Here is a 24,901-nt window from a genome sequence, read left to right on the forward strand (position 1 = left end):
TTACTTAACAAATAAAATATTAAAAAATTTTTTCATTTAACTCATTAGTTAGTGTGGGAACCAGTAAGACGTTGCAATCAATTCAAAGAAATAATCAAAGTACCAGACTATATGGGCAGTCAGGAATGCTTAAGTAAATCTGCTTAACACATACGAAACTGGTCAATATTCATAGAATAATAACCAACTGAAACTCCTATGAACATAATTTGTATGTTTATGGACAAGAATAATGTGCACTGTTGTCAATATTCTGTAACTTAGAGAAATGTAAAATAGCTCAAAGATGATCAAAGGCACCAAGAACTCTTAGACTCAAATAACCTGAACAATGTCTAGCTTACCATTGGGACACAATCGTTTTGCTCCTTTTAAACTCTTTTGTTTTTTAATTTTTAAATTATATTTTAGAGAGAGAGAGAGTGTGGGAGCTGGGGAAAGGGGCAGAGGGAGAGAGAATCCCAAGCAGACTCCAAGCTCAGCATGGAGTCTGATGCAGGGTTCGATCCCACGACCCTGGGATCATGACCTGAGCTGAAATCAAGAATTGGCCACTCAACCAGCTGAGTCACCCAGGTGCCCCTAAAAAGTCTTTCTTAATGTTTTCCGTACATAGCTGACTTGTGTTGAGTGCTATTTACGGGCGAGACACTGCCTAGGTGCCTTAAATACATCAGCTCATTTAATTTGTACAAGAACCTTATGAAGTAGGTTTTATTATTATTTCCATTTCGTAGGGCAAGTATCTGAGGCACAAGAAAAGGTAAATCTGTCACCAAAGGTCGCAGAGATAGTAGGAAGTGGGACCAGGATCTGAATCCAGGTTTTGTATCAGCTACAAAACCAAGTATGTGAGTATGTAAAGGAAGAGAAATTGATGGACCTGATCAGTCACATTACATTAGATATAGAAGAGGGAAGACAGAAGGATGACTCCACAGTACTTCCCCTGGTTGTGAGAAGGGAATTACTGTCCAGTTAAATAAAGAAACTAAAAAGGGGAGTTAGTGGACTTTGAAGTCATGGCAAGATGTCCAGATGGAAAATTCCAGCTGGGCAGGAGATCAGAACTAGAGATGTAGATGCATGATTTTTTTTTTCTTTCACATATCAGGCTTAAATTGTGGTATCAAAAACACTAATAGTGTGTGTCTGTCAGAGCTAAAGAGAGAGAAGAGAACATTATGAAGGAGGGACTGAGGTCCTGCATAGGCTGCAGAGGCAGTCTTGGCAGTAAAACCAAAGCAGGGTTAATTGGAGAGAGTTGGTAGGACCATGCATACACTCCTTTGGGTTTAAGGAGAAACATTAAACTGGAGTCACAAATGCAAATAGGGTTGAGGCTGAAAAGTAAATAGAGGGCATATATCATGGAAGGGCTTTATCCAATGAGTAGTAAAGGCTGTCAAGCAAGCAAGGATCATGATCGGATGTACACTTTTTTTTTTTTATGTTATGTTTATTTATTTTTGAGAGAGCGAGATAGAGTGAGAGCAGGGGAGGGGCAGAGAGAGGGAGACAAAAAACCGAAGCAGGCTCCAGGCTCCAGGCTCTTAGCTGTCAGCACAGAGCCCAACGTTGGGGCTCGAACTCAGGGCGGTGAGATCATGATCTGAGCTGAAGTCGGACGCTCAACCGACTGAATCACCCAGGCACCCCCGGATGTACACTTTAGAAAGAACCAGCCTGGCTACTGCATGAATAGACCGGGCAAATCTGGGAGGCAGGAGGTATCACTGGGATCCAGAGGTAGGCAGAGATGGATGGCTTGGACCAGGTCAGGTCATGGCAACTAGACCCAGCTTTAATATTTGAGAGACTGCGGGTAAGAGTACCAAAGGAGGCTCACATACTATGTGAATACTGAAAAGTTATAAATTAAGCTAGTAAACTGTCAAATAAAATATTCTCTATCCTCCTACCTTGATAAATACATCTTCAGAAGGACCCGGAAGGAAGGAGGAGAGACAGCGTGGGGTCCGCCGATTTCGGCGGGGCTTTTCTGGAACCCACAAAGCAGAAGAGCGCGGCGGCGACGACCCAGATGCAGAGGAGCACAGCGACACCTGGCTCCCTTCCGAGCGGCGTCCCCAGGCCGTCAGCCCGCCGCTGAGAAGTGGGCGGGTGGACCTGAGGAGGCGTGGCGGGGTCGGAGGGCACGCGGCGTCGGTGTCATGGCGGCCTCCGTGCTGGGTTCCACCTGCGGCCCGTTGCGGCTCGGCGTTACCGGCCTGTGCCGCCGCCGGCCGCCCCGGGGCCTGTGGGCTCGTGCGCGGCGGCTCCCGGGGCTCGCGGGGTCCGGGCGGAGCGTGGCCGCGGCCAGCGGATCGGGCGCCTCGGGCACCGACCGCTATTGCATGGAGCTGCTGCGGTGAGCGAGCCCGGCCTGCGCTGGCAGGTGGTCCGGGAGTGGCCCGGAGGGACCCGGGTGGGCGCGGCGGGACTCGGGGCTGGCCGGGGCGAGCCGGTTGGCGGGGACTGAGGCCACCGGAACTTTCGCGCAGGCCACGAAATCGTGGCAAAACTTCTCGTCTGTCACCTTGACTGAACCTTAATTTTTACCTAAACCTACTGCATGCACAGCTTTGTAAAAGTTTGACGGACGACTAGTAATTTTTACCTAAGTGAGTTCTTCTGTGTCAGGCACTATGCAAAGTACAAGTAGTTTACTTAATCTTCTTTACAGATTGTGATGCACAGATGTAGACCTACCGTTTAGGGTTATGAGGATTAACGCGTTTAGAACAGTGCCTGGCACAAAGCAAGGGCACAGTTAGTACAGTATAAGCCATTATTATCTTTTTTAATGGATGAAGATACGAAGGTTTAGAGAGATAAGGGAATTTACCAGAGGTTGAGTAGAATAGTATCATAAAGTTAGGGCCTAATGACAATTTTGTTCAGCCTTGATAACACCGGAAGGACTTGGCGCATGGCAGTCGCTGTTAATCATGCGCGGAATCATTAGAAGAATCAGGTCACCAGGTGACCTAGTGAGTCTGGGCGGGGGCCAGTTTTGGAATTATGCCTGACTGCAAAGATCAATGGCTTAGCCTCTGGTGCCCTTCTGCCGCCTTTGACTTATAACCTTGGTGAAAGGCTCAAAAAAGTACCTGGTCTGAAGAACTTCTGGGAAATGCTAGAATAATTAAGCTACCTTGGATTTGACTGGACTAGTAAATCCAAATTTTTTATATTCAATTTTAGCAAAATGTAGCATAACAACAGAATTCTCATGCATTTCAGCATTTTGTTTTGTTTTTAATCACTTTTTAAAATAATGTTTCTGCCCTATTTGTGGATTACTTACAGGGGAAACAAGATAACAATAGTGGAAATCAGAGCAATAAGCCAAAATTCCTAAAAAGTTACACACATTTTTATATATTTTAAAGTATAATTTTTTGATAAACACAAGTTATCAAAATGTATACTGCCCATATCCACTTACTTGTTCAGGGCAATTTTTGACACCAGGAGCGTCCTAACTTCTGTATCCAGAGGTAAATAATCACTCTTCCTAATTTCTTATGTATTACTATATAGAAGTAATAGTATCATCACTATGTTATAGTATATGTATATATAGTTATTATACTATTCTTTTAGTAATAGTTTATGGGTATCACATGACAGTTTTCTCAAATTTGTATTCACAAATGGGCAGATACTTATTTTGTCTATGTAGATATTTGAGTGGAATGGAGCCTTCTGACTAGTGATTTATTAAAAAGCCTGGATTTCACAGGCATACTTCATCTGCATTTATTAATCCTAGGTTCATCATTTGGGAAAGTTGCATTAAAATTCAGCTATTTGCTCTTTTGTAAATTTCTACTCCTACGTTATAGCCTGGTTATGAGGGTTAAATGCGATGATGTATGTAAAAATGCTGTACATAACAAACGCACAATAGTAGTTTCATTCAAAAACAAAATGAAACTTGAAAGGAAGACTGCACTTTCTGGCTTCAGATTGTCCATTAATCTTTGAAAAATTTGGCCTCTGAAATTATTCATGCGAGGTCGTTTTGGACATGTATCTTATGCAAGGCTTCCAAATATTGGAAAAGATACCAGGCCAGAAATTCGGGTTAGCCATCCAGAGCTCTGCTAGGAATCTAGGTTCCTGGGAATATCTCAAACCTAATTTACATAGGCATCTTGGGGCTTGTTTTGAGGAACCCCAAGCCTGCCTCAGGCTTTGGAATTAGTGCTATAAAGGGGTAAGGAGATGTTAGTGAAGATGTCTGACAGTGCACCTGTTTTCCATCCTCCCTCTACCTCATTGGAGAACCACTTTTTTGTGCTTCAGTGGCACAGGTCCATGGAAATAGCACAGCAGTCCTGACAGCAGATATGCTTATTTATCATATGTCTGTCTCTCCCTACCAGACTGAGGTCTATACCTATCTTCAGTGTCTAGACAGTGCTGGCGCATAGCAGGCCCTGAATAAATGTTGTAATTAGTGAATGAATGAAATGCCCTATTGCTGTACAAAACCGTCATAGTGTGGCATTTCTATCTGAAAGAGTTCAATAATTAGACCTTGGTTGGCTACTTAAGATATCCTTGTATACCATACCAGTAATCAGTATTTATAACACTGATCCTGAGTGATGAAAAAATGGTTAAGTAATCAGTATATCTTACTCAATATAAAGAAGTTGGTAATATTGTTAGAAAAATTTCCAACCAAAATTAAACACACACAACACAGAACACAACAACTTTACAGAGAAACCCTTATTTGTGTAGAGTATCTTATTTCCCAAAGGTTGTTACCATACTAGTATATCTTCATTTTTCATTTCCCTGTAAGAAACCTGATGTACTTCACATATTGGTTATTTTTAGGAGATATGAAACAGGTAGGTTATCAAGCCTCATTTTGGAAATTAGGAAATAGATGTAGCAGATATCACTTCTGTCAGCTAATTGGATAGAAATTAAGATTGTAATCTTGATTGCTATTCAGTGTTTTCTCTCTGTTTCATATTAATTTCTGAGTGTTTTAAACACTTTTGACGTTCAGAGACTTTTAATATTAAAATTTAATTTTAAAACATATCTATATGTATTTAAAAGTATAAATTAGGGGCGCCTGGGTGGCTCAGTCAGTCGAGTGTCCGACTTCAGCTCAGGTCATGATCTTGCAGTTTGTGAGTTCAAGCTCCGCAACAGGCTTGCTACTCTCAGTGCTTAGCCTGCTTTGGATCTTCTGTCCCCACCTCTCTCTGTCCCTACCCCACTTGTGCCCTCTCTTTCAAAAATAAATAAAACATTAAAAAAAATTAAAGTATAAATTAGAGAGCTGTTTTGCCCACACTGTCCATTTTGTAGCTGAAACCACTCATGGTGAGATTTTTTAGTAGAGCTGTTTTGTGATAGCAGGGTCACTTGTGATCCCTTCCTTTTGTTTACGTGGAAGTTGGAGGAAATTGTGAAGGGTGTGGCTAGAAGAGGTTTAAATTCTGTTAGGAAGATAACAAAAAGTGAACCAGTTGAAATCTGGGAGTAGTCTAAATTTCAGCATCTAAACTCCATGGAATCAAGTTGGACCTAACTTTATTTAGTTTACTGTTTTATAGGAAATAATGTTATAATAAAGTTCCAATGTATTATAGTGAAAGTAGCCTTGTCAATAGGCAGTCATCCTATGATGTATATATAATAAGGACTATGCTGTTTTAAACTTTTTATTTTGAAGTAATGTCATTACTTTTTTAAAAAATTTATTTATTTTGAGAAAGAGGGAGAGAGAGTGGGGGAGGGGCAGAGAGAGGGAGAGAGAGAATCCCAAGCAAGTCCCGTGCTGTCAGCGCAGAGCACCATCCCTCTCTGAGCTTGATCCCATGAAGGCGAGAGCGTGACCTGAGCTGAAATCAAGAGTCAGACACTCAACTGATGGGAGCCACCCAGGCGCCCCTGAAGTAATTTCAAATTGACATAGAAATTACAGAAATAGTACACAGAGATCCAGTATACTGTTCATCCAAATTACCTCATTGTTAACATTCTGAACATTTCAGAATAAGGTGTGGACATGATGTCCCATTACCTCCCCTTAATATGTGTCTTCCTTCCTTCCTTCCTTCCTTCCTTCCTTCCTTCCTTCCTTCCTTCCTTCCTTCTTCCCTCCCTCCCTTCCTTTCTTTTTCTTTCTTTCTTTTTTTAAGTTTATTTATTTTGAGAGAGAGAGAGAGAGAGAGCCAGAGCATGAATGGGGGAGGGGCAGAGAGAGAGGGAGAGAGAGAATCCCAAGCAGGTTCTGCTCTGTTAGCACAGAGCTTGACGTGGGGCTCAAACTGAGGAACTGTGAGATCATGACCTGAGCCCATAAAATGCTTAACCAGATGCTTAACCGACTGAGCCACACAGGTGCCCCTAGTGTGTATTTCTTAACCCAGGGTTCCTCTCCCATATAACTATAGTACAATCAACAAAATCAGGATATTAAAATTGATCCAATTTACTGTCAAATCCACAGACTCCATTCAAATTTTGCTGATTATTCAGTTATTTCTTTCATATATCTAGGATCATATGCTACATTTAGTTGTCAAATCTCTTTACTCTTTTCTAGGCTGAAACAATTTCTCAGTCTTTCCTTATCTTTCATGAGTGTGACATTGTTTTGAAGAGAGCAGGCCAGTTACTGTGTAGAATCTCTCTCAGTTTGGGTTTATTTAATGTTTCCTTATGATTTATACCTTTTTGGCAGGAATATTACAGGAATATGCTGTGCTTTTCTCACTATCGTTTCAGGAAGCACATGATGTTGATTACCCTATTTCTGTGGTGTGAACCTTTTATTACTTGGTTGAGAAGGTATCTTCTGGGTTTCTGCCTTGTAAATTTAGTTGATGAGAATATTAGTGTATATTGGGCTTGGAGATTACACTGTGTCTCTATGTGAATATGGATAGTTAGCATTTACCTACATGTATCTGTCTACTTTCTCTTGTTTAAAAAAAAGGAAAAAAAAGGGGCAACTGGGTGGCTCAGTCGGTGAAGCGTTGGACTTCGGCTCAGGTCATGATCTTGTGGTTCATGGGTTGGAGCCCCGCATTGGGCTCTGTGCTGACAGCTCAGAGCCTGGAGCCTGTTTCAGATCCTGTGTCTCCCTCTCTGTCTGCTCCTCCCCCACTCATACTCTGTCTCTCAAAATATCAATAAAAATTTAAAAAAATTAAAAATAAAGAAAAAAAACTTTAAAAATGGGGTTATAGAAGGTCAGCAAAGGGTGGGTTTGAGATTTTGGGTGGGTTTAAGTGGGCATCTTGGCAACATGGCTTCTCCTTTGGCATGTTTAACTATGATGTTTAACACATCCTTGCAGTTGACACTTTTATTTTTATTTTTTATTTTCTTTTTAAGATTTATTTATTTTTGAGAGACAGAGAGAGACAGAGCACAAATGGGAGAGGGGCAGAGAGAGAGGGAGACACAGAAGCCAAAGCAGGCTCCAGGCTCTGAGCTGTCAGCACAGAGCTGACACGGGGCTCAAACTCACAGACTGTGAGGTCATGACCTGAGCCGAAGTCGGATGCTTAACCGACTGAGCCACCCAGGTGCCCCTGAAGACACTTTTAAAATACAATTCTCTCCTAATGATGCCTTGAGCCCTGCCACTCGATGGGAGAATCAGCAGAACCTTATTTGGAATTGACATTCTCTATTGTCATTTTGTTCCTGTTTATTTTTAAATTTTCTTTTTTTTCACTGGAGAAGAATGATGATGTTCAGTTTTAAAAGGTAAAAGTGTACAAGTTGCTTTGTTACAATACAACTAAATGTGTACACAAAGGAAAAGAAAGAATGTTAATTAGTAATAAGTGTTTTGTGAGGAGATACTTCACAGCATATGTAAATATCCTATCAAACTTTTACCCATTTAACATTTTAAGACCTTTATTGATGATTTTTGTCTGACTCAATTACTTTGTTATCACATGAGGACTTAAAAAATATTTCATCATGTCTTCTAGACTTATCAGTTGGCATTGTATGGTTGTCGGGTTTTTCCCTTCCCTTCCTATTCATTCATACATTTATTTATATTGGTATGGGCTTATGGTGTTCTATTACAATGTTACTATCATTATTTTTTTGATGCTCAGATTGACTCAGACTTGGCGAATGGGAACTTTGTCAGGCCAGTTTCTTTTTCTTTCTAATTATTTTTAAAATTAATTAAAACTTTTTTTTTTATTTTTGAGAGAGAGAGAGAGAGACCATGAGCGGGATGGGGGAGAGGGGCAGAGGGAGACAGAGAATCTCAAGCAGGCCTCATGTTTACTGCAGAGCCGGATGGATGCAGGGCTTGATCCTATGACCCTGGGATTATAACATGAGCCAAAATCAAGAGTTGGACGCTCAACCGACTGAGCCACACAGGTGCCCCTGTCAGGCCAGTTTCTTTGTTGTTTTGACAAGTCCCTCTACTCTGAACGTTTCATTACTTTCTGCTCAAGATGTCTCTGGCCTATCTGGTATTTTTCCTGCCCCAGCCCTGGACTTAGTCATTCCTCCAATGAGCCCTCGTTTCTTTCAGTAGAGAATGGTATTTAGAAACCAAAGGTCTAGGTGTTAGGTGTGTTCACTGATACTGGGGGCTTAGGAGATATCATTGCTTCCATGTTCTCTCAGCAGATGCTGCTAGGAAACATAAATATACACACACACACACACACTCCTATATTATTTTCTGTTTTTGTGTCTTATCTGTGTCTTTATCTATGTATTAAAGAGGTGCCTGGGTTGTTCAGTTGGTTAAGTGTCTGACTCTTGATTTTGGCTCAGGTCATGATCTCATGGTTTGTGAAACTGAGCCCTTTTTTGGGCTCTGTCCTGCCCATGTGGAGCCTGCTTGGTATTCTCTCTCTCCCTCTCTCTCTGCCCCTCCCCTGCATGTGTGCACTCTTTCTCTCAAAATAAATAAATAAACTTCAAACAAACAAACAAACAAACAAACTGTGAGTTCATACCATTACTTGCTGGGATTACTTTCTTGAGTAGTCCACCTCAGTAGCTCATTTGAATTCTTACCAAAACCACAGTGACTTGGAGACAATTAAAATTATAAGTACTATAGGGGCACCTGGGTAGCTCAGTTGGTTGGGCATCTGGCTTCAGCTCAGGTCATGATCTCCCAGTTTGTGAGTTTGAGCCCCGTGTCAGTCTCTGTGCTAACAGCTCAGAGCCTGGAGCCTGTTTCAGATTATGTGTCTCCTTCTCTCTCTGCTCCTCTCCCACTCGTGCTCTGTCTCTCTCACTCTCTTTCAAAAATAAATAACCCATTAAAATTTTAAAAAATTATAAGTACTACATAAGTAAAAATAATAGAGATTATTTCTTTTTAACTGGTCTGGGATTGGGGGCAGATACATTTTTGTAATTATAAAGAAATAAGTAAGAGATTTCAGGCCTATTTTTTTTTTAATTTTTTTAACGTTTTTATTTATTTTTGAGACAGAGAGAGACAGAGCATGAACGGGTGAGGGTCAGAGAGAGAGGGAGACACAGAATCTGAAACAGGCTCCAGGGTCGGAGCGGTCAGCATAGAGCCCGATGTGGGGCTCGAACTCACAAACTGTGAGATCGTGACCTGAGCCAAAGCCGGACTAATTCTGGTCAGCGTTTTTTTTGTGTGTACAGTTTAGAATGTGAAAAGTAAGGGTCTTTTTTTTTTGCCTATTTGTTATAGGAAACGAGACTACGAAGGCTATTTGTGCTCCCTGCTGCTCCCTGCAGACTCCAGAAGCTCTGCCTTTGCACTGAGGGCCTTCAATGTGGAACTGGCTCAGGCTGGTATTAAATACCTTCAAAAATTATTTGCAAAAATGGTGAAAATATTTAATGCTGAACAATAAAGAAATATATTTATAATTTATATGCTGGATGTGTTTAAGGTCTCCGCTGGTGATTTCTTTGTCCTTCTTCTAGTTAGGCTTATCAATTAAATTCCAAAAATAAACCAGCTAACAAACTTAACAATTCTGGAACTACCATTCTGGAATTTTAATTTCTTTTATCTAAGGTTATTATAAAACTATGCAATTAACATTTATGTTTGTTAGTTGAGTAGGTTAATCACAGTCTCACTGTTTATAGCAGTTTTCAAAGCACTTTTTAAATGACGTTTTAGCTTTAACGTGAAGTAGGCAATAGAAGTAATTATAGCAAACCCAGGTCTTAGATCATGCTAACTCGCTTTTGTCTAAAAAATTACAAAGGAAGGAAAGAGCCTTCTTTTTCTTAGAATGAAAGATCATGGGCTGACGTAACATGAATTGGAGGATGGAAATGTGGGAGTTGAAGTGGTGTGGCTTTGGTCTTCTCAGTAAATTAGATGGAGGGCTCAGACATTAAGAGTGAGGGAGCAGGGGAGGGTTTGAAATCTCAAAGAAAGTGCAAATTTTGGCAGGGCTTCTCCAGTGGATAGGATAGGAAGTGAGCTAGGAAGGAGTGAAAGGATGTGAGTAGAGCACTGAGGCACAACTGAGGTGAGACACTGAATCTGCACACAGTCTGATAGATTCTGGCTGTATTTTTGTTGGTGTCTTTCTAGATGTCACGAGTCCATTTTTTTTTTTTTTACCTCATCCTTTTTCAGGCATAAACTGAACATCTGCATCTTCAGCACAGTGTAGCAGTAAAGAGTCCCCATTGTGATCTTCCATTATCGCTTTACAGTGATTACAATTCCATTTTTAATGAACAAACCATTAGGGTTCTCCCTGAATTGTCTGTCACCTTGTAGGAGTGTTTTGCTGCTGCTTTACACACACAGTCTTGTTCATTCATTCATTCATTCATTCAATAAGTATTTGATTATCTCAGATATGCTAGGTACTGTTTTAGATCCTGGAGTATAACACTGAATAAAACATATAAAGCCCATGTACTCAAGGAACAAAACAAGTACTGTGTAATGTATCAGATAGAAGCAAGTACTATGGAAAAAAAAATTAAGGGGGATGGGGAAGGCTTGGTGTTGCAGGGGTTCTGATTTTACAGTGGTCAGGAAAAACCTGAGAAGGTAGCATTCGAGCAGAGATTTGAAGGAGGCAAGGGAGTAAGGTATGTGAGCAAAGAGTATTCTACACAGAAGGAACAGGAAGTACAAAGGCTCTGAGGTGCAAATGTACCTGATAAAAGGCCAGTGTGGTATAGCAGATGAGGGAGGAAGGGCATGGGAGGTTAGGTTAGAGGTATCTGGGCCCGAAAGGCAAGGTCTTGGAGACCAGTGCAGTCACTTTGGCTTTTACTCGGAGATGGGAAACCATTGGGAGGTTCTGAGCAGAAAAGGACATCAAAGCTTGGTCACATTTTTAAAAGATTACTCTTGATATTTATTGAGAATAGACCATATACCACCGGGATCTGAATACTAAACATTACTAAGAGACCCACCCACCACCAAGACCATTAACAAAAATAACTTTTCATGTGGAAATAATTGCACACACACAAAGGTAAGAATAGTACAAAAAATACCCATAGACCCTTTCGTTAGTATTCTGCCACACATGCTTTGTCGTTTTGTCTATATATTTCATTCTATGAATCATTTTAGAGTATCTTCACTACCCATGGCCCTTATCCCTTTAATCTTGAGTATGTATTTCACAAGTGAGAATATTCTCTTATGTAACCACAGTAATCAATTTGAGTAAATTTGGTGTTTATACAATGTTTAATCTGTCTGGTTTCCAATTTTGTCAAATGATCCAATGTCCTTTATGGCATTTTTTTCCCCTTCTGTACAGGAGCCAATCTAGGATCATGTATTGCGTTAATTTTCATATCTCTAACCTTTAATTTGGAACATTTTCACAGCTTTTGTCTTTTATGACATTGACATTTTTAAAACAATACTTTTCCTTTTATTTTTTATTTTTAAAATACTTTTAAAAATTAGAATGTTTCTCATTTGGAGTTGTTTTGTTTTTTGTCATATTATGCATTCCTAGTCTAATACTACTAAGTGATGTATGTCCTTTTCAGCAAATCATAAGGAGATATGAAATATCCATCTGTCTCTTATTGGTGATACTAATTTTGGTCACAGTCAAAATATTAATATTTTTTCCTTGTTAAATGTGAGTAGACATTTTAAGACCATGGTCCTCATCAGAATTTACCTCCTAGATGGGCAACGGGTACATGAAAAGTTGCTCAATACAACTAACATCAGGGAAATGCAAATCAAAACCACAGCAAGATATCACCTCACACATGTTAGAATGACTGGAATCAAAAACACAAGAAATAACAAGCGTTGGCAAGGATGTGGAGAAAAGGGGACCCTTGTACACTGTTGGTAAGAATGTGAGCTGGTGCAGTCACCATGGAAAATAGTAAGGAGATTCTTCAAAAAATTAAAAATAGAACTACCCGGGGCGCCTGGGTGGCTCAGTCGGTTGAGCGTCCGACTTCAGCTCAGGTCACGATCTCACAGTCCGTGAGTCCGTGAGTTCGAGCCCCGCGTCGGGCTCTGGGCTGATGGCTCAGAGCCTGGAGCCTGCTTCCGATTCTGTGTCTCCCTCTCTCTCTGCCCCTCCCCCGTTCATGCTCTGTCTCTCTCTGTCTCAAAAATAAATAAAAACGTTAAAAAAAAATTAAAAAAAAAAAAAAAATAGAACTACCCTATGACCCAGCAATTCCACTTCTGGATATTTATCTGAAGAAAATGAAAACACTGACTTGAAAAGATATCTGCACCCCCTTGTTCGCTGCAGCATTATTTACAGTAGCCAAGATACAGAAGCAACCTAAGTATCTGTTGATAGGTGAATGGATAAAGAAAATGTGTAAATATACATTAGAACATTTTTCAGCCATAAAAAAGAAGGAAATCTTGCCATCTGTGACAAGTTGGATGGACTTTGAGGGCATTATGCTAAATAAGTCAGACAAATATATGATCTTACTCATGTGGAATCTAAAAAACAAAAAAATCCCCAAAATTCATAGATTAGACTGGTGGTTGCAGAGATAGGGCGTGGGTGTAAGAGAAATGGGTGAAGGTGATCAAAAAGTATAAACTTCCAGTTATAAGTAAGTTATGAGGCTGTAATATATAGCATGGTGACTATATTATATATTTGAAAGTTGCTAAGAGAGTAGATCTTAAAGGTCTCATCACAAGAAGAAAAGGATTAGTAACTGCATATGGTAATGGAGACTTACTGTGGTGATCATCCACAATTCATACAGATATCAAGTTATGTTGTACACCTGAAACTAGTATATGTCAATTCTGTCTTGAAAAAAACCTTACCTCCTAGATTTAGCATGCATTGGTTACTCCTGTCTGAATCTAACAAGGCCATTCTTAATCAGTAGTGGGGAGATGGTATAATAATTTTCTTTTTAAAAATTACTTTATGAATGAATAAATTTATTTAAATGGACATACAGTAAAAGTCACTTTTTGTGGTGTTCAGTTCTATAGGTTTTGAAACGTGCGTAGAGTCATGCGTTCACCATTGTGGTCATGAAAAAAGAACAATTCCATCAACCCAAAAAATTCCCTCACGTGCCCCTTTGTAGTCAACCACTCCCCTCCCCCATAATCTTTTGCAAGTCCTTCTGGTTCCGTTATGAGTTGTGAGTGTGCACAGCATAAGATACACTACTCCTTTTTTTTCTTTTTTAGAGTTTGCGAGTGAGGGAGAGGGATCAGATGAGGGAGGGGTGTAGAGGGAGAGAGAGAGGGAGGGAAAGAGAGAGAGAATACATAAGCAGGCTCCATGCTCAGCATGGAGCCCAATGTGGGGCTTGATCCTGGGATCACGACCTGAGCCAAAATCAAGAATCAGACACTCAGCTGACTGAGCCAGCCAGGCACCTCTAAACTACCACTTTTTTGAGCCATAATTTCTCTATTTGTAAATGGGTATATTGGTAATGACCCTGTGGGTATGTAGTGAGGACTGAGATCAGATACTCTCTGGGACAGTACCTAGCAAAGGGCCTGGCACTCATAGACATTTGGTAAATGTTACTTCCTTCACTGCTTCCTCTAGAAAGCCCCTGGCCCTATTTCCTAGGTTCATCTCCAGACTTACACATAATTTTACCATCACTAATCTAATGAAGATTGTTTTTCTTCTCTTATGCTTACTTTTAAAAACGTTTTTATTATGGAAAAATTTTGAATATATATAGAATTGGAGAATGTAGTATAGTAAACTTCCATAAACCCATCACCCAGCTCCACCTGTTACTAGCTCATGGCCAATCTTGATTTTTCATCTCTCTCCCCACCTACCCCATCCTCACCTCCAAGTTATTTTGAAGTAAGTCTCAGATAAATTTTTCCGTCTGTAAATATTGCCATATGTATCTCTAAAAGATAACTCATTTAAAAAATAACTACAAAACCATTGTCCAACATTAAAAATTTAATAATTCCTTAGTATCATTAAACATCTAGTGTTCAGATTTTTCCTAGTTTTCTCTTTCTCTTCAAATCAGGATTCAGATAAAGTCCACATACTACAACTGGTTCATCTATCAAATTTCTTTTAATCTAATTGTCTGCCCCCACTCTTTTTCTTGGCAATTTATTTCTAGAAGACGATCTCCTGTTTTTGAATGCAGACCTTGAAAATATTGGAAGTAATTTGCAGTTTTATTTAGGAACCTCTTAATGACAAGAATTTGATTGATATATAGCTTCAAGGAAAAATTAAAACAAATATACAGAGTTAAACTTCGTTTTTGGCTGAATCATGTGGTTATGCAGTCACAAATACTGATTTTGAGACTGTGAAGGAAGAGTGCATTTATTAAGGTTTTTGAATGCTGTTTACAGGTTAAGGACTCAGTCTCTGAGAAAACAATTGGACTGATGCGAATGGAGTTTTGGAGAAAAACTGTGGATGACATATACAGTGACAACCCACCCCAGCAGCCTGTGGCCATCGAGCTGTGGAAGGTAAAAGCAAAATGCTACTTTAAAAGAATTCTTAACATATATTCATTTTTTGAGAGAGACAGAGTGTGAGTGTGGGAGGAGCAGAGAGAGAGAGGGAGACACAAAATCTGAAGCAGGCTCCAGGCTCTGTGCTGTCAGCACAGAACCCGATGTGGGGCTCGAACTCCCGGACCATGAGATCATGACCTGAGACGAAGTCAGACACTTAACCGACTGAGCCACCCAGGAGCCCCACAAAATGCTACCTTTAATTTGTAAGTGTTATTTGAGCATACTTAAAAAAAAATTATTTTTAATGTTTATTTATATTTGAGAGAGAGAGCATGTTTGGGGAAGGGGCAGAGAGATGAGACAGAATCTGAAGCAGGCTCCAGGATCTGAGCTGCAAGCTGTCAGCACAGAGCCCAATGTGGGGCTTGAACTCATGAGCAGTGAGATCATGACCTGAGCCGAAGTCAGACGTTTAACCGACTGAGCCACCCAGGCACCCCTTGAGCATACTTTTTGATGCATACAATTTGGCTAGTGGCTATGGGGAATCTATCCTGAAAAAATCTTAGGCTCATGTAATGTTCAAAGCTGTTAGTTTTGATAGGAATTTTAAATCATCTGCTAATAACCTGCACAGATCTTTGCTGAATTTCTTTATTAAAGGAAAAAAAAAGAAAGAATCTGGTCCCTTTGTGTTACCAACTACTTATTTGTTTTCCACATATTTGGTTGTAGAAATTAAACACCATACATTTTAGAAAATGTTTTATTTATTTTTAAGAGAGAGAGCACGAATGGGGAAGGGATGGGGGTTGGGGGGCAGAAGATCCAAGGCAGGCTCTGAGCTGTCAGGACAGATCCTGATGTGGGGCTCAAACCCATGAACTGTGAGATCATGACCAGAGCTGAAGTTAGACGTTCAACTACTGATCCACCCAGGCACCCCAAACCCCATACATTTTGAAGCAGTGGCAGGTTAATTGTTCTATTTGCCCAGCAGCTCCTTATTCTAGTGCTCCAATCCATTCTGCGGGCTGTAGAAAAACGCATACTGATCTTTTGTGAAGGGAGACTTGCGATCACCATTGTCCAGACACAAATGTAAAACTGCCTTGTTGCATATTCATTGATGAATTTTAAGTATTAGAGAATGGAAACTTATGGGCTGGAGAATTATTCGGACAGCTAGATGTATACAGTGAATAGTTTCACATTAAAGCAGTTATATGGATCCCTCATTCATAAACAGCCACGCAGAGTTCTGAAATGTGCTGCACCATGACTGGAGGAAGGGAATTAGGTGCGTTTTGTCACTGATCTGTGTCCCCACTGTAGTGTGATGAGTGCTAAAAGACAGGTTCTGTAACGGAGCCACGGACAGGCCTGACAGGGGTGCCCCTCTTCTCAGGTCTGTGTACCAGCAGAGGCAGGCCCCGTTCCTGGGCCCCCGACTGACTTCACAGAGCCCCAGTAAGGATGGAAAAAGCCAGGCCCCCCCAAGTCTGGGACTGAGAAGAAAAAGTGGATGGGAAGCTGTGAGTATTAGATTAGTTGTTTATCTCTGTTTACCTCACTTTAAGAACCTCAACCTTGGGGACTCCATTTAGAGAAAAATTTTCTCTAAAATCTAGAAAAACTATTCTTTTACACTCAGACATCCCCGCAGTGGGGGTTTATGCTAAGGCTTGCATCCTTAGAGATTCCTTCAAGACAAATTTATCTTGTCTTGGCCTCTCTCAAAAAAAAAAACAGAAGACCCATCTGAATTGTAGAATGTTTACACATGTGCCAATTGATCCGATTTTAATAGCTCTTTAAATGTTGATGATTGCTGTTGACCAGCTTTCTGATATGACCAGTGTTGAAGGTTAATATGAATATTTGAAAGAAGCAGGTGGTGGTCATAGCAGATGTCTTGATTGCATGTTTACCCTTCCACACTCTGTTGGAGCACATGCTTTTTGCACACTGTCCAGTAAAACTTTTCATTGGTTCTTTAGAGAGCATCAGGTTCTTTTAGAAGATTAAGTGGGGAAAGAGTGACAGTGTATTGTGCAGGGAGAACTCTTCTGCCACAGTGATTCATTAGTGCTTTTAGGATGCAAGATAATTGCATATCTATAATTACATGTGTATTTCATATGGTTTTCTCCATTTCTCTGTGTATTAATGTTAGTTGCAAGCTTGAACTTATGTTTATAGCCAAGGTTTTTATTCTGTTTGGCTTCTGTTTTAAAAATTGTTGATACTTTATTCAGCAGATTTTCAGCTGCTTATTAAATCCTTGTGTTTGTTTTTTTTTACCTTGATCTCTGATTTCCTTCAGAATCAGACAGAAGAATTATATTTTATGGTCAAGGAACTATAGCTGTTATGGCTTCAGCCTTGAGTAAACAAAAATCTGACTTTCTATGGTTAAATATGTATTTAGTACTTTTATGTGCCAGGAATGGTACTTGATGGTGGTTACAAAGATCAAACATGCCTTGTGCCCCACTCAGACATGTACAAAATAGAACAAGATCAGGACTCTGTAATGACTGAGGAATCCCAAGCTGATTCCTGGGACTGGGGAGAGGCCTGCAGGGAGTCCTGCCATGTAATAGCAACAGTGCTGAGAGAGCTTTGCAACCAACACCGTGCAGCTCCTTTAGCTTCTGTTAGCTCCTGGAAGGCAGAATGGGCTCTGTTCTCTGTGCTTCCAGTTAGTATCATTAGTCATTAGTACCAATGATGTCTTAGAGTCTTAGATGGAGTATAGGATATTCCTGAGACTTTGTTTCACTACCATATTTATTTTTTCTTCTCTTTTTAAAAAATTTATGTATTTTGAGAGAGAGAGAGAGAGAGGGCAGGGGAGGGGCAGAGAGAGAGGGAGAGAGAATCCCAAGCGTGCGGAGCCTCATGCTGGCTCAAACTCCTGAACTGTGAGATCATGATCTGAGCTGAAATCAAGAGTTGGACACTTAACTGACTGAGCCATCCAGGTGCCCCTGCCATATTTATTTTTTATGAAAATATATCTTACTTATTGTTCACTTGGCAAGAAAACAATGTTTTTAAAACTTATTTGGAAATAATTTCAAACTTTCAGAAAGGTTGCAAAATTTAAAACGGTACAAAGAACACTTGCATAATCTACATCCAGATTTACCTGTTGTTAACATTTTTATCCTGTTAATGATTTGTGCAGTGCCCACATACAAGTTCATGTGTGCTCTGTGTGTGTGTGCATTTTCACACTCATAATTTTTATCTGAATCACTTGAGTATAAGTTCTATACTTCATGGCCCTTCATCCCTGAATACTTTAAGTATTTCCTAAGAATAGGGATATTCTCTTATGTTATCTGAATAGCTACTAACTTTTGTAAATTTAAGTTTGATGTAACATTTTTATATAATTTTCCATTTATATTCCACTTTTGTCAGTTTCCCCAGTAATGTCCACAATAGTATTTTCCCCTCGAGTATAGGATCCAGTCTAGGATCATGTATTAGTTGTCACGTCTCTTTCTCCTGCTTTAATCTGGAACATTTCTGTAGCTTCTATCTTCTATGACATTGATTGACTTTTTTTTTAAAAGTTCATTTTTATTTATTTTGAGAAAGATACAGAGAGCAAGCGGGGGAGGGACAGAGAGAGAGAAGGAGACAGAATCCCAACCAGGCTCCACGCTTTCAGTGCAGAGTGTGATGCAGTGCTGGAACTCATGAACTGTGAGATTATAACCTGAGCCAAAATCAAGAGTCAGACACTTGCAGTGTCTGGGTGGCTCAGTCAATTAAGTGTCCGACTTCACCTCAGGTCATGATCTCACCATTCGTGAGTTTGAGCCCCGCATCAGGCTCTGTGCTGACAGCTCAGAGCCTGGAGCCTACTTTGGATTCTGTGTCTCCCTCTCTCTCTACCCTCCCCCGATCATGCTCTGTCTGCCTCTCTCCCTCTCAAGAATAAACGTTAAAAAAAATTTTTTTTTAATTATCAAAAAAAAAAAAAAAAAAGAATCGGACATTTAACCAATTGAGCCACCCAGGTGCCCTGTCATTGACAGTTTTGAAGAGTATAGCCTCCTTCCCCTGCTTTTTTAGAACATTCCTCATTTGGGAATTGTCTGATGTTTTCTCATGACTAATTCAGTTTATACATGTTTGGCCAGAATACTGCAAAGGTGATGTGTTCTTCTTAGGGTATCACATCTGTTGGCACACTTTGCCCATCTGTTCTTTGTTGGCACTGTTTTCATCACCTGGTCAAGATGTTGCTTGGGTTCCCAGTCTGTAATTATAATTCCTCTCATAAATTAATCAACTTTAAGACTATGCACATATCCTGCTCCATGTCAGTTTCTTCCTAAACTTAGCATTCATTGATGGTTCTTGTCTGGTTCAGTCTTTATTTGTTATGATTGCAAAAAGGTAATTTCCAGACTCTAGCACTCGGTCAACATTACTGGTTGGCACTTGGCATTCTAATATAAGGAAGAGCTCTCAATCTCTTGTATTTGTTTATTGATTATTGCTATGAACTCATGAATTCCTATTGTTTTCCAGTATTTTATAATTCATTACTATATATGATTATTTTGATGTTCAAGTTGTCCCAGACTTGGATAGTGGGAGTCTTATCAAACTGGGTCCTATGTCCTTATGACATGCATCCTCATCACTTTTTGGGACACTTTGTATTTTCTGGCACAGTAAAATATTCTAGGATCACCTTGAATCTCCCCTGCCTCTGTTTCTCCAGAGCCCCGTTTCCTTCGGGGGGAGTGGAACTGGAGACCAAGATCTGGGCACTAGGTGTGCTTTTTCCTACTGGAATCTCTATTTGCTAAGATAAAACTGTACCCTACAGATTATTTTCTTTGAACTTTTAGTTACTCTTTTCGTGTTTGGAGAAGTGGTTATTTTCACTAAGTAAAATTTTTGTCCTATGGAAAAAAGTTTGTGTGTAATAAATAAGCATAGAAGTCAAGATGAATCACGTAACAGAAGCTTGTTATTTAATTCTTGTTTTGTTTTTATTTTTAAAGTGGAATTGTTAAATTACTAATAGCATAAGAAAAAAAGTCTAGTGGAAATGTTTTGGATGTATTATCTATACTTGGAAATGTTTTGAAATGTTTTCTAGGGACATTTTCTTTTCCCCTGATACTTTAACATAGCTATCTGGTGATAGTTATTACAAGTTTCCTTACCTAGTTTTGTATTTGGTTTGTTCACTTTCAGTCTGCTGAAGTCATTTCTAGTACTTTCTAAAAATTTACAACACTCTTGTTTTTTTCAGGCTGTCAAAAGACATAATCTGACTAAAAGATGGCTTATGAAAATCATTGATGAAAGAGTAAGTTGAAATTGCTCAAGTCGTAAGTGTTTTCTTCCTTTTTATCTGTAAGCTAATTCCTCAGGGAGGAAATGTTTTAATATGTATGTTACATTCTGGAGGAAGGAGATTTTAGAGAACTGTCATTGTATCCATTCTCTATCATTACATGCGCTCATTTCAGCCCCCTGCCCCTGCACCTTGAGTCAGACAGGCAAACACAGGTACCTAGGCAGAGACGGGTATGCGCACCCTACCCCCACTCTACTATTTTGTTTGGTTTTTAAATGGAAATGTTTGGACTTATACAAAAGTAGAGAGAATAGTGTAATATACTTTCATGTATTTGTTACCCAGCTTTAATTAGTTATAAATACATATCCAATCTTGTTTCATCTATATTCTACCAACTCTTCTCATTAAATGCCACTGGATTATTTTATTTTATTATTATTTTTTTGCCACTGGATTATTTTAAAATAAACCAGCATATTATTAGCTTGCAAATATATATTATATCTTGAAAAGATTTTTAAAAATGCTTTTAGAAAACATACCCACAATAAATGATCATACCTTAAAAAATTACAGATAATTCCTTAATATCATCAAAACTTGAGTAGTCATACACATACCTTTATGTACACACAATATTTGGATCTCTGTCCAGATAGTTGAGGGAATAGGAAAGTCTGATGGTTCTATTCTAGTGAATGGAATGCTATACTATGTTCTAAGAACTGAGTTCTACTTCCAACCAAGCATACAAATTACTCTCTGGCCTGGGCTAATTTATGTAATCTTTCTGACACATGGTTGGCTCAGTGTCCTCATTGGCCTGATATTTATCACATACTGTTGTCATGAAAATGTGAGTTCACTTAGTTTATTTGGATACAGCCTATTAATAATCATAGGCTATAGTAATTACAAACCAAAACAGGAGATAACGACTTGAGCATTTAAAAGAAATAGTTGTTGGGGCACCTGGGTGGCTCAGTCAGTTAAGCGTCCGACTGCGGCTCAGGTCATAATCTCGTGGTTCACAGGTTCAAGCCCCACATTAGGCTCTGTGCCGACAGCTCAGAGCCTGGAGCCTGCTTTGTGGATTCTGTCTCCCTCTCTCTCTCTGGCCCTCCCCTGCTCGTACTCTGTCTCTCTCAAAAATAGATAAAGCCTTTAAAAATAAATAAATAAAAGAAATAGTTGTTGGCCTACAGAGTTAATTAGCACTAAGAAGATCTATTTTTCAGGTGTTTTCTGTTTTTATGAGGTAAAGACAATTAGAAAATTCAAGACAGAGATAACTTTTTGGTTTAATGGAAAATAACATTTGGCATTTGTAGGGAGGGATATTTAAGAGTAAAAGACTAGGCTCAAGTCTCCCACATTGATCTTTAGATTTAGTGCAATTCCTATAAAAACTCCAGCTGCCTTGTTGCAGAAATTAACAAGCTGATCCTGAAATCCATATGGAAACACCAGAGACCCAGAATCGCTAAAGCAATCCTGCTAAAGAAGAAAGCTCCAAAGTTATAGTAATCAAACTGTGGATTATTGGCACAGCATAGGCATATAGATCAATGGAACAGAATTGAAAGTCCAGAAATAAACCCATAAATTTATAGTTGATTTTTTTGATAGGGGTGTGAAGATAATCCAATGGGTAAAGAATAGCCTTTTCAACAAATAACATCAGGACGACTAGATATCTGCATGCAAAGAATGAATTTGGATTCCTATCTAACACCTATCTAACACCATATGAAAAAACTAACTCAAAATAGGTCAAACACCTAATGTAACACCTAAATGTAAGAGTTAAAACTATAAAACACTTAGGAGAAAACATAGATATAAATCTTTGTGACTTCAGGTTAGGCAGTGATTTCTTAGATACAATATCAAAAGGATAAGCAATAAAAGAAAAAGCAGGTAACTGGACTTAAACAAAATTAAAAATTTCAAGAAAGTGAGAAAGCAGTCCATGGAATTGGAGAAAGTATTTGCAAGTTATATATATATATATATATATATATATATATATATATATATATATTTGATAAGGAATAAGTACCTAGAATATGTAAAACTCTTAAAACTCAACAATAAAAAGACAGATCACCCAATTTAAAAATGGGGAAAGGATTTGAGTAAACATTTCTGCAAGGGAGATCTACCTGTGACCAGTAAGCACCTAAAAGGATGCTCAACATCTTTTCATTATGGAAATGTGAATCAAAACCAGAATAAATTACTCCTTTACACTCATCAGGATGGCTATAATAAAAATATGAACAATAATGAGTGTTGGTGAGGATATAGATAAATTAGAAACTTTCATACGTTGCTGATGGGAATGTGAAATGGTATAGCTGCTTTGGAAAAAATTTGGCAGTTCTTCAGAAAGTTAAACATAGAGTTACCAAAGACCCAGCAGTATCACTCCTATATTTATACCCAAGAAATGAAAACATGTGTCTGCACAAAATCTGTAACAAATGTTCACACCAGCATTATTCATAGTAGTCCAAAAGTGGGAACAACCCATAGTCTACCAATGAGTGAATAAAAACATAGTGTGGTATATCCATACAATGGAATATTATTAATACTTTCTCCAGTTAAAAAGAATCAGGTACTGATATGTGCTCCAACATGGATGACCCTTAAAAATGTGCTAACTGAAAGAAGCCAGATACAAAACACTACATATTGTATCACTGCATTTTTATAAAATGTCCTGAGCAAACAAATCCATGGAGACAGAAAGTAGGTGAGTGGTTTGTTGGGGGATGAGAGAAGGAAGAAGTGGGAAGTGACTGCTTAATGGATACAGGGTTTCTCTTTGAGGCGGGAAAACAGTATGAGATTAGATAGTGGTGATGGTTGTACAACTTTGTGAATATACTGAAAACCACTGAATTGTACATTTTAAAAGGGTACATTTTACAGTATGTGAATTATGACTCAATTTTTAAAAAATGTAAAAGATTGGACATAATTTTTTCTCCTGGGATCATTGCTAGTGCCATTTTCTTCTGATTAAAAAATAAAGAGGAAGGGGTATATTTCCTTGGCAGTAGGGTCTTTGTGGATGTATTATGATAAAAGTGGCTAGATGTTCTTAGCCTGAGATTTACATTTTTCGGTTTCTGGAATATAGTGTGATCAGGTAAAGTAATCACCCCCGTTACTTTATGGAGCTTGGTTTCTTTGGGGTAGGGCCTGGTTATGATCTCCTTTCCTTTTCTACGCACCTTTTCTTTATTAAAAACATGGGCTTAACAGTTAAAATGTATAGATTTGAATCCTATCCCCACCATTTACTAGCTATGTGACCTGTGGCTCCATTTCCTCATCTGCAACATGGAAAAAGCATTAATTCTTTATTTGGGGGGGGGGGGAGGTTTCTAGGATTAAAAAGATAATGTCTAAAGTGCTTAAGTCAGAGCTCAGTTAAGTCAGTGTCTCATGATTCCTTGGGCTTTTGAAGGAATTAAAAATTAAGCTAACCCCATGTCTGGGGTGATTTGTGCATTGAGATTATTCCCAAGGTATTATTTTGAGGGGTGATTTGTAATTACTGAATGTGTAGGACTTTAATATTTTAATTTTATTTTAATCTTATCGTGTACTAAACAATATATACTAATTATTTTTATTCTTTATTAATTCTTCAGGGCAAAAAAATGGTGCTTTTCTTTATAAAATATTGATAATTCATCAAACTTTATTTGCATTTTGTTTGACTATAGGAAAAAAATTTGGATGACAAACCATATCGTAATATCCAGGAACTGGAAAACTATGCTGAAAACACTCAGAGCTCTCTTCTTTATTTAACACTAGAAATATTGGGTAAGTCATTTTTCCAGTTTTATAATTCTGTTTTCAAAGAAAATACCTCTCAGACTTCAGTCTTTCATAATCTGACAGTCTAATTGGTTTAACACGAAGGTTTTCTTCACACCATCTGTAAAGGAATGGTTTTTTGTTTGTTTTTCTTTAGCAGAAAGGGGAATATATATATCTTTCTTTGGAGTGCAGACTAATCAAAATACTCAGGCTCTCATAAAAGTACTTTAGCTACCTCATGGGAATGCTGTAATTAATAATCTGGTAATTACAGGTGATTTTTCTTTTTCAAGTGTCTCCTACAATTTGGAAGACCTGGGGCCTGACTCTTCCTTCCCTGTCAATAAAACTTCCCCGTGTAAAAAAAATAAAAAGTAGAAAATATAAAACTGCGTTTCTCAAAGTTCTTGCAAGACTTTTCTTTCTCTGTCCTCTTAAAAATCAATAAAACAAACAAATTTAGATGATCCTTTTCCTCATCTACTTTGTTTTAAGTTGGTGAGGTCTTATTGTAATGAGGAGATTGTTTGGATCAAGGACAATACCCTCTCTTTTGAAGAAGGTAATATATCTTTATGTCACCCTAAAGGAGTAACACAAGTCCCTATTGAGATTCCCAGGCTCATTCCGCCTGTGTGCCCGGTGACATGTTTGCCAACACAATGAAAGGAGGGAGCAAAGAGCAGACGGTTTGTCAAGCGTATACTTAAAATGAGGTCATATGGAAATTGCATTGAGGAGAAGAAATGGAAGACTTGTAATGTTTTTCCAAGATA

The 24,901-nt window shown here is 38.9% G+C and overlaps 2 protein-coding genes across 20 annotated transcripts in view; one reads left to right on the forward strand and one right to left on the reverse strand.

The window, feature by feature from the left end:
* The window catches only part of TP53INP1 (tumor protein p53 inducible nuclear protein 1), a 150,182-nt gene that overhangs the window by 91,208 nt on the left and 34,073 nt on the right, over window positions 1–24,901 (reverse strand). For 2 of the 11 annotated variants that reach the window (XM_042972934.1, XM_042972928.1), the window contains exon 1: window positions 1,923–2,186. The exons of the other annotated variants lie outside the window; for them this stretch is intronic. The gene's annotated coding sequence lies outside the window, so the exon portion shown is untranslated. Of the gene's footprint in view, window positions 1–1,922; window positions 2,187–24,901 lie in introns of those variants that run through there. 11 annotated transcript variants of the gene reach the window in all.
* NDUFAF6 (NADH:ubiquinone oxidoreductase complex assembly factor 6) overlaps window positions 2,134–24,901 on the forward strand; it is a 35,929-nt gene continuing 13,161 nt past the window's right edge. The window contains exons 1-7 of one of the 9 annotated variants that reach the window (XM_042972921.1): window positions 2,348–2,371; window positions 3,313–3,503; window positions 9,710–9,809; window positions 14,828–14,950; window positions 16,350–16,476; window positions 20,232–20,288; window positions 24,026–24,128. In XM_042972921.1, the coding sequence (XP_042828855.1) occupies window positions 14,895–14,950; window positions 16,350–16,476; window positions 20,232–20,288; window positions 24,026–24,128 (343 nt within the window). In that variant the 5' untranslated portion in view covers window positions 2,348–2,371; window positions 3,313–3,503; window positions 9,710–9,809; window positions 14,828–14,894. The other 8 variants (XM_042972919.1, XM_042972918.1, XM_042972922.1 and 5 more) reach the window with 8 other exon arrangements.

This window comes from Panthera tigris, chromosome F2 (assembly GCF_018350195.1).
Source record: "Panthera tigris isolate Pti1 chromosome F2, P.tigris_Pti1_mat1.1, whole genome shotgun sequence".
NCBI lineage: Eukaryota > Metazoa > Chordata > Mammalia > Carnivora > Felidae > Panthera > Panthera tigris.